We start from the raw sequence: 15,705 nt of genomic DNA on the forward strand, positions 1-15,705 counted from the left end.
TTCTGGTCTTTGCTGCTATTAATACACTGCTTAGCAATGCGATACTCAGCGCTCTTACTCCGCTAATGGGTTCTAATGATTTATTTAATGTATCAAATCACAGCCGTTTGGAACTTTGTATCGCTCTATGATACAGCGAGAGACGCCAATCAAAACTTAAACACACGCCGTGTCTATGAACCGCCGAAAAGCCCCTGACTGGGGCAAACATTCAGAGATACCCTTTACAGACGGGCTGTTTCTGCATTAACAACCCTACCTTAACAGGTAACGCGAAGTGATGCAACGATTAACCCCTTAAACGCTGCATGAGTGCCGCTCAAAAAGCAGTCCTTGCACGCCCACTTGGCATGCAAGGGTTAACCCCTTCCGTACCAGATACGAGAGAAACCCACATTGACCCACTATTGTTAACCCCTCTGGCACTGGAAATGTTAAATTTGCATGCTTAACCCTTGCAGTGGCGTTGGTGTGAGCAGATGCTAAGGATGTGAAGTCGAGACCCTTTTAGGTTTTGCCCCCCCCTGTAAAAAAATGTTCTAATCCCTCAAAAACACGGATCTGTATTTGAATAACCGTCTGGGAGCCTTTAATATTCTTTCCAGCGAGTGTCTTAGTGGGCGTAATTAGAATAGCATTAAATTCTTACTTTTTTCACCCCGATAACCTTATTCTATCAGTTGATAAAATCCCGTCCTTGTAAAAAAAATCCAGATTTTAATCAAAATGTTTAAAAAAAGACGCGTCGGACTTGGAGTCAAAAGATAATTTCATTAAATAAGTGGAATTACGTAGGAGATGTTTAAAGTTTTTAATAACACACGGGGGGGGGGGTTAGAAACGTCGTCCCCGCCACCCGTTGGGAATAAATCGAGGCGTGCAACGTTCACACTTTGCTCGCGAAAAACTTGGTTTACACTTTTCTGTTTACAGCCGGGTCGGACACCGGAACCCGAGACTCTCGGCACTGAAAAGCTTCTAAAAAACATTCTTCGAGTCCAAATCTATTCCTCTGGGATTCATTAAATGTCCGGAGTAATGGAAAAATAAAAAAAAAAAGGCTTCAGAAATGTATTAAAGTTTGCTATTCCGAGATCAACAAATCGGACGTAAGAACAGAGTTAAAAAAAAAAAAAAAAAAAAAAAAAAAAAGGTTGTTGGATTTTTTTTCTACTATTTTAGAATTTGCAACAAAAAAGTTTTTGTTTTTTTCAGATGTAAAAATTAAAATGCAATCTATTTAAAAAATATATTATTATTATTTATTGATTAATATAGCGCCATCAATTTCCGTGGTGATGTACAAAGGGTAGACAGGACATAACATGAAACAGGGCGTGAAAACCTTCACCCGAGGAAATATATTCAGAAATGAAGATTAAAGCTCCCAAGTCTTCCTTGGTCGTTGAGAGACGGGAGGTCGGTGGGTTCTGAAGGTTGTAACAATAAACACGTCGTCTGATGTATTTAAAGGTTTTGTAACTAAAAGCACCGGCAGACGCATCATTCCTGGTCCCACCGAAGTCCAAACCCTTCCTAGAAATACATTCTTTATATTCATATTTTGGCCGGGAAGCCCTCGTTTCCGAGCGGCACAGAAGCCGGTGCAGATACATCGTTTCTGTGTCTTCAGAAGGAAGAATAGAATGTTGTATGTGAATATGATGTGCTTCATGTAGAATGTTGTATGTAGAATATGATGTGCTTCCTATGAAGTCTCCGTAGAACCTTCAGTCACTTTGCCAAAATGTTCTGTTCCTCCAGGTGTTGTCTGTTCATCTGAGACGTTCCAAACCATCTAACCGCCTTCCCAACAATGAACAACAGCTCGGAGGCGACCGTGTATGGTGGACGTGGAACGCCATCTAACTCTACCTACCTCATGGAACAGAAGATCTCCGTCTTTTTCTCCATCGTATTCATGACGGTCGGGATCATTTCAAACAGCTTGGCGGTTGCGATTCTCCTGAAGGCGTACCAGAGATTTCGGAAGAAGTCCAAAGCCTCGTTCTTGTTGTTCGCCAGCGGTTTGGTGATTACTGACCTCTTCGGTCATCTCATTAATGGAACCATCGCTGTTTTCGTGTACGCATCGAAGAGGGATTGGCTGCGGTTCGACCAGTCGAATATACTTTGTAGCATTTTTGGGATGTGTATGGTGTTTTTCGGGCTCTGTCCTCTGCTGCTTGGATGCGTGATGGCGGTGGAGCGGTGCATAGGAGTCACCAGACCCATCTTCCACTCTACAAAAATGACTTCAAGGCACGTGAAGATCATCCTGAGTTTGGTCTGGCTCTTCGCCATCTTGGTTGCGCTCTTACCGATCTTAACCACGCGAGCTTATCACATCCAGGCTTCTAGAACTTGGTGCTTCTTAAAAACGGAAGGGATCGAAAGCTGGCTGGACCAATTTAACCTTCTCTTCTTCTCCTCACTCGGTCTGATATCCCTCGCCGTCTCATTCATATGCAACGCGATGACCGGTCTGACGCTACTGAAATCTAGAATGAGAAGCCAGCAGCACCGACAGGGACGATCCCACCACATAGAAATGATTGTCCAACTCCTGGCCATCATGTGCGTTTGTTGCATCTGCTGGACGCCATTTCTGGTAAGCATTAAAACCATACGAGGGTCCAATTGGCGATTCTGTGACATCATCACTTCCCCCATAACCCATACGTTACCTCCTTTTCGTCTTCCCCGCTTATTAATATATTAGGAGTGGGTGGCCGGCATATTTGGGGTGTTTCTGTAGATTCCGTGAACATGGAACGCGTCCTCTGTTTAGAGAGCTCCTTCCCCGACGTGCAAGCGGTTTTGAACTTTAAGTGTTTGCCATAAATTTCAGTAAATTGGTGCAGGCCGCTTCTGGAGTAAATCCACAAAAATACCCTTTTTTTAATAGCCGCGTTTACCTCCTGGAAAAGGGTAACTCGGGAGGAGCGAGATGACTTAAGGATGAAATATACAAGAAAACCTTTCTACTCCAATAATGACCTTTTCATCCCCAACGATCCGACGCCCACCGCTCTTTCCTATTCTGTTTCACAACCTCGTGTTTGTCGCCTGTCAGCGGGATTGAGAAAGACTTCCGGAGAGTAAAGAAACGCGCAGAGCAGATAGGATCCGAAACAGATGAGGCTTTTTGTAACAATCACTTAGCATGAATTTCCGAAGCGGGAAGTCGCCTTTCATCCCCAAACAAAAAGAATGTGATGAGAAATAGCAGTTTATAGAGGTTTATAACGTAACGCGGGGAATGCGGGATTCGGGGTACGGCGGACAGAATTAGCTATTTCCATCCCTGCTAATCTGTACACACCGAATTTCTGCTATTACTAAATATTCCATTCACTGCTCAAAATATGAAATATTATAATGTATTATATAATAATAATATATTTATCTGATATAATAATAATATAATAATAATAATATATTTATCTTATATAATAATAATTAATAATATAATAATAATAATATAATAATAATAATAATTAATAATAATATTTATTATATTTATAATATTATAGTGGTCATAGGTATAGCAAAAAGGGGAAAACAGGTAAAACTGCAACTTTGCCAAAGTATAAATAATACAATAAAGTTTTCCCGGAATGCAGCTCTTACATCATCAAGTAGATCTCTGAACAAAAAAGCTTACAATCAGGCCAAAAAAGGGGTACATTCCACATATCATTTTTTAGTGTTTTTTTTTAATTAACTAAAATTATACCTTAATCAGTCGTTGGTCTCGTCTTAGATTCAGGAGCCGTGTGCCTATCCCGCGCATGTTTAATCCCCTCACTGTATTACCCTCTACCACCTCTGCTGGGAAGCGGTTCCACCTATCCACCACCCTCTCTAGATACTATTTAGTGCATCCAGCACTTTTATAAATCACCCTCAATATGTTTGGAATACATTTCCCCTCGAGCCCAATTTGCGGAGTTATTTCTGGTGAATTATTAGATAAATGCAAGCAAGAAAACAATTTCCTATAATAACAGTAAATAGCAGAATTACTAAAATAATGATTCTTGTTTAAAGCGACGACATCTCTCCCCTGAAAAATAATAAAAAAGGCATTTTATACAGAATTTACATAAAATTAGAGCAGCTACTGATGGGGATTTTAATGGGGTTTATGAATTCGTTTTTTCAGATTTTTTTATGCCGCAGGGGATCAAAATATTCAGATTTCTGTTTAACCCCTTAAGGACAATGGGCAGCCTTAAACCCATTGAAAACAATGCATGTTGAGCCCGTACATGTAGGGGCTTTGTCATTAAGGGGTTAAAAGACAATATAATGAGTGGCGTCGAAGCTGGTTTATACGATTTGGGACATTTTTTGGGAGATTAGAGGAGATTTAACCCTTTGCATGTGTGCCCTTAAATGTTGCCATTGGTCAGGGTGATATATAGCGTGGCGCCTCCACGTTAGCATTTAATGAGTCCGCGCATGCTGAGATAACTGCACGCCGGAGGCTTCGCAGAGGGCAACGGTAACAAGAATGATGGCAGCAGCCGAAATGACCCCAGGAAGCAGATTAGGGCCCCCCGCGCTTTCCACGGTCAGCCTTTCTCAGTCTAAATTAGTGAAATTAACAGCAATTAAAAAAGTTAAATAACTGCAGTATTGCTTTAAAACCTCTTTTTTTGTTGAATTTTTAGAGAAGTTTCGTAACATGCGGCCGGGGTACCTCGGTCTGGGCAGACAGGCAATGCTTCAAATAGAGCTGTCCTTAGGAATTAACCCCCAGAAGGACAAGGAGTAGGGAGGTCTGGGCTGAGCCATCATCAGGAGGCGATTAGCTGTGGCGCGTTTGCCCCCGGTGCCCTGTCGGTAAGGGCCCCCCACGTGCTGCTGTCACGCTGCTCCCAGTGCAGCCAGTGAGAAGCCTCTTTTGCAGTCACATGTGGCAGTCAGTAAGGGTGGAAGCTGCAGGATCAGAGTTGATGTTATCTTGAGCCCACCTGTGGACCCCTCGCTGCCCCCTTTAACCGCGATACCCGGGACGCGGCTTTCTCTGTACGGATTGCGCTGTCACCGTCTCTCGTGTTTATCAAGGAAGAACAGTTTACTGAGCCCCTGGTAACAGTGTGGCCCCTGGGCCCCCATAGGTTAAGCTCAGTAACAAGGTCTGAAGACCCCGATCATTGAGCCCCTGACTGCACTCAGACCGCCAGGGATCAGGAGAAGAGACGTCTGCGCTGACAGAGCCCCCCAGCTTTTTACCTTGGCCGTTATAGATGGCGACCCCCATCGTCCCTCCACTTTCTGTGTATTAAAAGGGTCTGAGACACAAGAAGAGCCCCAAAAGATTAGGCACTCGGGGCCCTATTATACCCCGTCCAGGCACTTCGAGGGGTACAGACTCTTAGGGAGAAGACCTCAGTCCCTGATGGACAACAGCGACCAAAAGACAGAACCTCAAGGCGTTGAGACGGCCAGCTCCTGCAAAGAGACATCCCGTGCGAGACTCTGACTGCTGAGCTCCAAGCGCCGCTCCATTTATCTCTTTTATCCCCCAAATATTTTAATCCTGGATGTGCAGCTGCAGCCGTGCCAAGCGTCCCCCGACTCCGCCAGCCAGCGGTGGGAAGGCGACCTCTCTCTTCGCGGATCCTCCTCATTCCATTCGTGCTTTTGGCAGAAACGTTTGCCGGTTCCATCGCATTCGGCCATCTTTCCTCCCCTCCTCCTTTGCGCTTTGCTGATAAGCCGAATCCCGATCACCAGCACCTCATTTATAAGCATCCAGGGAACCCCGCGGTGACCCCGCTCCGTGCCGGATTCACTCCTGTGGTTTTTTGATGACGAGCCGCGGGTAACGGTGATAAATGTTCCACAGCTGGGTGCGGAGCCAGACCATAAATTGTAGAAATGCAAACAAAATGTTTAAAATACCAAACTAAAGAGAAATCTCACTGTAATCTCACAGGGACCTAAAAAATCTACACTGCAGGAGATATTCAGATAACTCCCATCATCCTCAGCGTGTCCGGCTCGTCTGTGTGTGCTCAGGAGAATATGACAGATTCAGGGATAAGAGGGGCCGGGGAAAACCCCAGGTTATCTCAACAGAGCTTGTAGAAACCCTGACCCTGCCGGCAGATCGGCCCCATCCGGCCCCCGCCTAGTCTCCCGTTTCTCCTGCTGTAAAGACTCAAACCTTAATCAGTCGCTGGTCTCGTCTTAGATTCAGGAGCCGTATGTCTATCCCGCGCATGTTTAATCCCATCACTGTATTACCCTCTACCACTTCTGCTGGGAGGCTGTTCCACTTATCTACCACCCTCTCAGTAAGTATCTCAGTGATACAAAAATCCAGCTTTAGTAAATTATAGTTTTTTTATATAGATATAATTATACAAAAATGTGTCAGTGGCCTTGATTTAACGCGGGACTCTCCAAATTACAGTTGCCTCGCTGCGCTCTGGAGAGTCTCAGCCTCTCTGGCTGCCATGTGGCACCTTGTGACGCTCTGCAGCTGGGCACCGCTAGGTGGACCTTCGGGGGTAGAAAGGGCCGGTAGAATTCTAATCGTAATTGCTGATCAGATGATGCCAGGTGGCAAAAAAAGAATATCTGCCCCCTGCCCTCTATAAAACGGGGCAGTAACACAGCTGCCGCCCCGCAGACTGGGAAGGATTCTGTCTGTGTAGCTGCCCCGGGGGCTGCCCCCGACCGTCGGCTCTGCTCTTTGCAAACGTCTATTCTGAGCCCCGCCGGTTTTAATTGGAGGCGACGGTTCCCGGCATGAAATGTAATCTGATTAAACTCGTAGACGGAGCGCAGAGGTAACGAGCAGCAATTTGGGGAATGAATTCCCGGGGGCGACGGGGATAACGAGGAGGAAAAAATTGGCCACTTGACAAAAGCCGCAAAACGGAATCTGATATGGAGACATTCGTATTACAGAGTAACAGAGAATGTATCGGGTATCCGCACGAGGCTCGGAATTCCGGCTGACAGCAATCAGATGTTTCCGGCGTGATATTTGCCGCGTTAATCCCGCGAGGTTATAATTGGGAACCCGATCCGGTTTAAACGTCTGTTTGCTTTGCTCCGCAGGTAACGATGGCCAGCATCGGACTGATGGGGGATTCCGCGGAGTCTCGGGAGAAGATCCTGTTTTGTCTGCGAATGGCCACCTGGAATCAGATCTTGGATCCCTGGGTCTACATCCTCTTGAGAAAGACGGTCCTGAAGAAGCTGTTCCGGATCGCCCGGCGCTGCTGCGGGGTGGAGGTCATCAGCCTGCACACCTGGGAGTTCAGCTCCATCAAGAACTCTCTGAAAGTGGCCACCGTTTCCGAGTCGGCCGGCTGCACCAGAACAAACACTCTAAACAACGCTCACAAGAGTGACCCCGACCACAAATGTGAACTCATTGAAAGTAAACTGTCATTTGTTTAGGAGACGGCGGCGATATTCGTGAATGACAGCGAATCGCCACGTGTCCCTCCGGGGGCCACATCCATCAATCGCATGAACTAAAGTGGGTTTGGGGTACAAAGAAATGCCTATCGGTGCCGCGGTGCCACCAGAAAAGTGGGACTGAAACCTTCGATTTAGGCGGCTACCAGCGAGCCGGTGTATAGATCAAAAACACTGCTTCTCCCCAGGTCCACGTGGCTTCTAAAACCTACCGCACGCTCCTCTGGCACGCGGAGAGTCAGCATCTAAGCCGTGTTGGAATATTTGTATCGACGACACCAATAAAGTCTATTATTAAAGGATTGGCCCCCGGCCGCGGCCCGTACACGCCGGAGGCACTCTATGCAGGTGAGAGTGCCGGCGACTGACTGACCGCTGAGTGTTTCGCGTAGAAATCATCTGTAAGAAAGGACTTCAATTTCAGAGTAAAAAAAAAAATTAATAGAAAGAAAAGATTTGTAAAAAAAAATGAAGAAAACCCGATAATTGAAAAAGTCACATAAAATAGTTTTTTCATTTTTCTGTTGCTTTTTTTCTGATGAGGCCCTGATTTAAATTAATTTCCGCTGTTTAAATAGAAATATTGCGCAATGTGATTGGTTGTCAAAACAAACAATAAAAGCATGAGAGCGGCCCGCGAGATGTGGGAGGAGCCAATTAGCCGTCGGGATGTAAATAGCGGGGAATGATGGGAAATAGAAAATAATTTTTCTTGCCTAAAAGTATAAATGTACATTTGTTGTGTTGTAATTTCTGGTTTTGTCTTTTTGTGTTTTTTTTTTTATTTGTGGAATGTTATTGTATATATGAGATGTAGAAAATATATATATAAAAAAACATATTTATGTTATAAAGTTGTTTTTTTCTATTTTTTATTGATTATCGCTCTGTCCAGGTGACGATTTTAGAGCTCATCAGAAGCAAATCAGATATTTATCCCAAAAAAATTAATAAGGAGGAAAATATTATTATTTTGGTTACTTTATGGAAAGTTATTCTCCCTTTTTTTATATAAATTACCAATATTGTCATTTTAAGGCTGAATCTGAGCTGGTTTATGGCGTCCGGACGCTTTCCCAACGTGCGTTTAAGTAAACATTTTATTTATTAAAGTTATTTTCTGTGAGAATTTGATTGGAAATGGTGAAAAGTTTGTCAGCCCGACCTTCAAAATTCCCAAAAAAAAGGTTTTGTATCAAATGGATTAAAAACTCATCTCAACTGCTTTTCTCTCTGGATCGGCCTCACCGGTTCTGAATATAATAAATGTGACCCCAAAATGATTGAAATGAGCGTGAAATCTTATTGAATTAGAACCACCTGGCAGTGAATTCCAGAGCTTCGCTGCCCTCACTGAAGATGAGCCGCCTTCCCTGACGCGTCGGAGGAGGAAACATTGTATCCGGCGGCGAAAGAGCCTCGTAACGTCCAGCGTCTCGTCTCACGGGGCTCTCCTGATCTTCTAAAGCTCCAGACTGGAGCCTTCAATGGCGCCTTCGTTGGGGGGGGGGTATTTTTTCCGCCCCATGTCATTATTCAGTCCAGGACGGGCCTGGAGCCGATCTGCATGACATCATAAATAAGAAATGTATTTTATACATCAGTAAGCGTTCCCTGAAGGTTCCGCGGCGATGCATCTTGTGCTCTGCTGTAACTTCGCACATTAAATGTATTTCCAAACTTCTTTTTCTTTCCTTTTTTTAAGGAATTTGCATTTTTATTCTACAAATATTTCTCCCCTTTTACTCTTTTACAGGAAACATAAAATATTTCCGTCTCCCAGGAAACAGCTGATTCTTTTGTTCTGAATCTGATCTGGGACTTTTTTTCTGCGATGAGTTGTTTTTACTCTACGACTACGCTAAATACACGTGGAGTCTCCGCAATACACGGAGAAAACCCCGCCCCGCGCGAGTTTATTCAACGACAAAGAGTGCGTTGAGACCTCGTATAAATCACATCCGCTCTGACCGCGGAGTAGGTCGGCTCCCTGAATATAAATTATTAATAAGGATTTCACTGAATTGGTTTTCCATTTCCAGTGGGTCTCGCAGATGTAGGAGAGGAAAGAAGAGGGTCAGAGGTATAGATGAAACGGAAGGAAGCTTTCTTTTACTTGGAGGGTGGTGGATAAGTGGAACAGCCTCCCAGCAGAAGTGGTAGAGGGTAATACAGTGAGGGTGTTAAACATGCATGGGATAGACATACGGCTCCTGAATCTGAGGCGAGACCAACGACTGATTAAGGTTTGAGTCGTTACAGCAGGAGAATTGGGGGCCGGATGGGGGCCGATCTGCCGGCAGGTTCTATATTTTTATGTTTAAGTGTTTCAACTAAACACTCTGTTTTCTCTTGGCTATTTCTTTTATACAATTTCTTCACATTTATCTAGAATCATATTTCCTGTTAATAACAGCCATTTTTTTGCTTCCGAGGGGCCGGGTCCTCATTTTTTATGCCCGCTGAAACGCTGCATTTTGTCCCCGCGTCGGTGTGTCCAGGCCCAGGATTCATCCCAACAGAGCTCTTTAAATACCAGTAACCTCACCCACTGGCACACGGGGGGTTAATCACCTTTTTTTTCTTTTTTCTCTATTATTTTTCGCCCGTTCCTGTTCTGCGTTTGTTCGTTTCTATCGTTTAATGTTTGTTAAAAAAAGTTTGTCGGGGGCTCAAAACTTTCTTCGGGCTGAAAACATCTGCGCGCCATGAGCAGAGCGCGCCGCGTGTGGCCAAAGCTCCTGGCCTTCAGGGCATTTTACAAACCAGAGTGCCAAGAAACATACAAGTGAGGGGGCAAGAGGGAGTGGGACCCCCGGGGAGCGCATGTGGCTGAGGGTAAGGGTGGGTTTGGAGTGGGACCCCCAGGGAGTGCTCTGGAAAGGTGGGGTGAGAGTGGGCTTGGAGTGGGACCCAGAGTGAGTGGAGTGTGCGCGTGAGTGTATGTGGGGGGGGCAGTGAATCGGAGCACATGCCCGGTGAAAATGGTGCGTTCTCGGTGGGGGGGCCAAGGAAGGAAAAGAAATAAAGTTAAAACCCAAGTGTTACGTTGAGACATGGCATGGCGGGGCAAAGAGTGTAAAAAATGGGGAAAAGAGGGTAAAAAAAGGCAAAGTGAAAGACACTTATTCGAAAAACTTTCATTTCTTACCAATTTGTCACAAAATACCAGGAAAATAGAATAATAGAGCTTTGTGGTCTTCACTATGTGGCCAAAAGTATTGGGACTCCTGACCATCACACCTATATGAGCGTGTTGGAGATTCCGTTCCAAAACCCAGGGGCATTAATACGGAGCTGCCCCCCCTATAACAGCCCCCACTCTTCTGGGAAGAATTTCCACAGGTTTTTGGGGAGTTTCTGTGGGATTTTTGCCCGTTCATCCAGTAGAGCGTTTGTGAGGTCAGACGCTGATGTTGGACGAGACGCCTTTCCGGGTCATCCCGTTGGGGTGCGATGGGGTTGGGGTCGGAGCTCTGTGCGGCCGGCCAAGTTCTTCCCACCAAACTCATCCAACCAAGTCTTTATGGAGCTTGCTGGGGGGGGGCAGAGTCATGGCGGAAAGGAACTTCCCCAATTCGATGTTATAAACCCGTTAGCAGCGAGTGCGGCTGAACTCAGTAATTATGGGGGGGGGTCCACGCACTTTTGGGTATATTGAGTATACACAGCCGGGGGGGTAGATTCACTCCTGCCAGGTTCTGAAGTGTCCGAGACTCCAACTTTCTAATTAAATAAAAATGCATAATTTATCAGCAAGAAATGAACCTTAATTAACGAAGCTCTTTGAAGATCAATCAACAGGAGGAAGGACAGAAGAAAAATTTATAAATCTGAGAAACCGAGGGGGGGGAGGGAAAATTCTTCCAATCAGCCGTCTGCCTCGACGTTCTTTTTCTTAGAATGGAGGGAACTTCCTCCTGTGTGCGGAAAATACTCGCTTTTACCCTAAAATTCACAATCACAAAAATCTAATAGTTAAATAAATGTAATTTTTTTTCTGCAAAAATTACAAGGCCTGATCCCTGATACAGACTGAATACAAACCGTAACGGAATATTATAGAACATATCAGCCTGTTCAAAAGTTTGGGGTCACTTAGAACTTTTCCCATCACTCCTGTGTTCCCATGGCCCTTTATCACTCCCATCACTCCTGTGTCCCAATGGCCCTTTATCACTCCCATCACTCCTGTGCCCCAATGGCCCTTTATCACTCCCATCACTCCTGTGCTCTAATGGCCCTTTATCACTCCCATCACTCCTGTGTTCCAATGGCCCTTTATCACTCCCATCACTCCTGTGTTCCAATGGCCCTTTATCACTCCCATCACTCCTGTGTTCCAATGGCACGTTGTGTTCGCTGATCCAAGTTTAAGTTTAAAAGGATAATTGTTGGTTAGAAAACCGTTTTGTAATTATGTTACAGCCAGAAATTTCCTCGTTTTCGATGAAAACAGCTGAGTGACCCCAAACTTTTGAGTGGTATAAAATGTTGTATCATAAGCCGAGTCGTTGCTTCTTTTCCCGGATTCGGGGCGCGATGCTCTGCCAAACACCTGCAGTGAAGAAATTGAGTTTGGCGTTGGATGCCGTCCACGCGGCTATCGGGAGGAGTAATGAGCGCTCGTCATCTGAAGCTGAGATAATCCAACAGGATGGAAAGCAGAGTTACTGCGACAGATGCTAGAACTTTCCATCAGACAGATGTTTTAAGCCTGCGGCACGGGGTTCTGTTTTGAATCAGGGGTGTGGCCCTAGGCCCCTGTGGTGTAGAGGAGCCCCCGTATCTTAGGGGTCCTCTGCTGCATTTAGAAAACTTTTGAACAATAACAGACATTTTTTTTCGCACTTTTCAGACAGTTTCCTTTGCGATTTCACCTACAGCCAAAGGGGTAACTCTAGTAAAAAAAAAAAAAGCATGACATGGGGGCATTTCCTCCCTAACTGGATCCTTTATGCTCTCCTTCTATGCAGTCCCAAAACATGAACTGTTTTAAAGGAATGTTCTCAGTTTCTATGGTAAGAACCAATCCGAGGCTGCCTTTGTGTCACATGACAATTTAAGCGTCCCCAGAAGAAATCATGAACGAAGCAAAGTTTGGCGTGATTACAGAATCATGGTTGGGGATTCTTTCACCAGAAATGGTGTTTCTAACGTTACAGATGTTATAACGGGGTAAATGACGTTATAACGGGGTAAATGACGTTATAACGGGGTAAATGACGTTATAACGGGATAAATTATGTTATAACGGGGTAAATGACGTTATAACGGGGTAAATGACGTTATAACGGGATAAATTATGTTATAACAGGTTAAATGACGTTATAACGGGGTAAATGATGTTATAACGGGATAAATTATGTTATAACGGGGTAAATGACGTTATAACGGGGTAAATGATGTTATAACGGGGTAAATTATGTTATAACGGGGTAAATGACGTTATAACAGGGTTAATGATGTTACAACGGGGTAAATTATGTTATAACGGGGTAAATGACGTTATAACGGGGTAAATGATGTTGTAACGGGGTAAATGACGTTGTAACGGGGTAAATGACGTTATAACGGGGTTAATGACGTTACAACGGGGTAAATTATGTTATAACGGGGTAAATTACGTTATAACGGGGTAAATGATGTTGTAACGGGGTAAATGACGTTATAATGGGGTAAATGACGTTATAACGGGGTAAATGACGTTATAATGGGGTAAATGACGTTATAATGGGGTAAATAACGTTATAATGGGGTAAATGACGTTATAACGGGGTAAATGACGTTGTAACGGGGTAAATGATGTTATACGTAAGTTTGGTATTAAGTATCTTCCTCGGGTGTCTCCCAGGGGTCCCCTGTTCTCGAGCTCTGTGGTCTCATTAGCTGTTACACAGGAATGAACGTTGGAAGTCAGATTCATGTTACGACCGTAATATCCTAAATAATTTATCACCCAGCCCCCCCTCCCGGGATATGCGGTGAATTACGGCTTCCTAACAGAGGAGACTGATTGATCCGTTAGTGTTCTGGACGCCATCATTCCCGTGTTACGGAGAAGCGTCCCAGGTTTAAGTGGAGAAGATGCTTTGCTGCCTTCGGTTATTTAGGATGGGTTCCTGGCGTCTGTCACTTTAAATCTTCCTTTTAAATAAAATGCAGCGTTATTTGGAAAACCGACTGTAAGCAAAGCGCCTTTCACACTTTTAACAATTTGCCAGAAGTCACGGGTAATATTTCATGTGAAAAGTGTGATAAATATCCCATTGTATCAATAAATAATAGTAATAATAAAAATAATAATAATATTAATTATTATTGGTTTTCAAACCGCACGATCCCGACTCCATCGGGTTGTACTGCATGTGGAATGCTACGTGCAAACTTTAGTTATTTGAGCCAGAAGCTGACTTTTGGCTCATTTTCCTGCTCCTTGTCTGCATCTTGTGTAAGCAGGAAGTGTAAACAGGAAGCATACTTAAGTACACTTCCTGCACATGCTCAGTAGCACTCCCGATTAAGTTGATGAGCGTAGTGGCAGACTGGCAGCCAATCAAATGCATTCTAGCCAAACTAATTAATGTTGAAATAATTTACATGCAATTGGCTTCCCAGCTTGCCATGGATCAGCTATGAGCAAAAACACTTTATAAACTTTCCGGACATTCCTTTTCAGTCTATTTATTAGAAATATTTCAAGAGGAGATTATAAACTCCAAATTTAATTTTTTAGCTCTGGGGCTCATAAAAAGATCCTTAAATGTCAGACAAATAAATCCGCCCCGAGGGGAAAACAGACAGATACCCTTTAAAATCCATTACGATTTATGTTTGCTCTTCCGCGTGGGTAACACGTTTACCGCATTGTTTGTGGATTTCACTTTTATTGTTTATTTGAAAAGTTCTTTTTATTAAAAACAAATGTTTTTATTTTTCCTTTGCTACCAAATTAATCTTTTTCTTTTTCGCTCAGACTGACACTGGATCCCTAATCTGTTGAAGCTATTTCGGGGTTGGGATTCTGTACAGTAAGAGCAGTAAAGATACGGGATCTACTACCTGAAAGAGGGGAGGGGTTACGTATGACGGACACCTGGTGTGACTGGGGCGGGGCTATATTGTTTTAATTTATAAAGCCGTTCCCTGCTGTTTCTCTACACATTATCGGGGCTTTTAGGGCCGTAGAACCCTGCGATCCCCTCATACCCAGCAAACATTCTCACCTCCTGGGAAACATAATTAGTTTTGCCCTTAATATTTAATCTTGTATTTGTAAAATATAAAGAACAGATTTAATTTACTTTTCTTGCTTTTCTCGTGGGTGGCGCTGAGACTGTAGACGGGAATCTAAAATGTTTTTTTCAATCTTTAACTTAAAAAACATATAAATATCATTATTGAATGTTTTAACATAAAATAATGAATCCTTAAACATGACAGGTTTACTTTGCCACGTTACTCCGCATAGTTCCACGTCGGTATCCTCTCTGCAGCAGCATTGCAGGCGTTGATACGATTATTTATTTATTTTGTTATCGTGATATAAGTGTTAGCTTTTCTGACCCGGTGAATAGGTTGCTTTGTTAGCTTTTCCCATGAGACGTGTCGTGAACAACACGCTTAGAAACACGCTAAAATATGTGAAAAATATTTGTGAAAATTCATGTGGGAAAAAATGTAATATAGTAACCTAGTAATATAGTAACCTAGTGATATAGTAATATAGTAATATAGTAACCTAGTGATATAGTAATATAGTAATATAGTAACATAGTAATATAGTAACCTAGTCATATAGTAACATAGTGATATAGTAATATAGTGATATAGTAACATAGTAATATAGTAACATAGTGATATAGTAATATAGTAATATAGTAACATAGTGATATAGTAACATAGTGATATAGTAACATAGTAATATAGTAACCTAGTGATATAGTAACCTAGTGATATAGTAACATAGTAATATAGTAACATAGTAATATAGTAACATAGTGATATAGTAACATAGTAATATAGTAATATAGTTACACAGTGATATAGTAACATAGTAATATAGTAACATAGTAATATAGTAACATAGTGATATCGTAATATAGTGATATAGTAACATAGTGATATAGTAACATAGTGATATAGTAACATAGTGATATAGTAACATAGTAATATAGTAACATAGTGATATAGTAACATAGTGATATAGTAACATAGTGATATAGTAACATAGTGATATAGTAACATAGTGATATA

General features: G+C 43.1%; 1 protein-coding gene across 1 annotated transcript; it reads left to right on the plus strand.

The window, feature by feature from the left end:
- The first annotated feature begins 1,808 nt into the window (after positions 1 to 1,808).
- Positions 1,809 to 7,433, plus strand: PTGFR (prostaglandin F receptor). Its single transcript, XM_053468878.1, has 2 exons — positions 1,809 to 2,611; positions 7,084 to 7,433. Exons 1-2 carry the CDS (start codon positions 1,817 to 1,819, stop codon positions 7,426 to 7,428), a joined length of 1,140 nt encoding a protein of 379 aa, XP_053324853.1. The 5' UTR covers positions 1,809 to 1,816; the 3' UTR covers positions 7,429 to 7,433.
- The last annotated feature ends 8,272 nt before the right edge of the window (positions 7,434 to 15,705 follow it).

This window comes from Spea bombifrons, chromosome 6 (genome assembly GCF_027358695.1).
Source record: "Spea bombifrons isolate aSpeBom1 chromosome 6, aSpeBom1.2.pri, whole genome shotgun sequence".
Taxonomy (NCBI): domain Eukaryota; kingdom Metazoa; phylum Chordata; class Amphibia; order Anura; family Pelobatidae; genus Spea; species Spea bombifrons.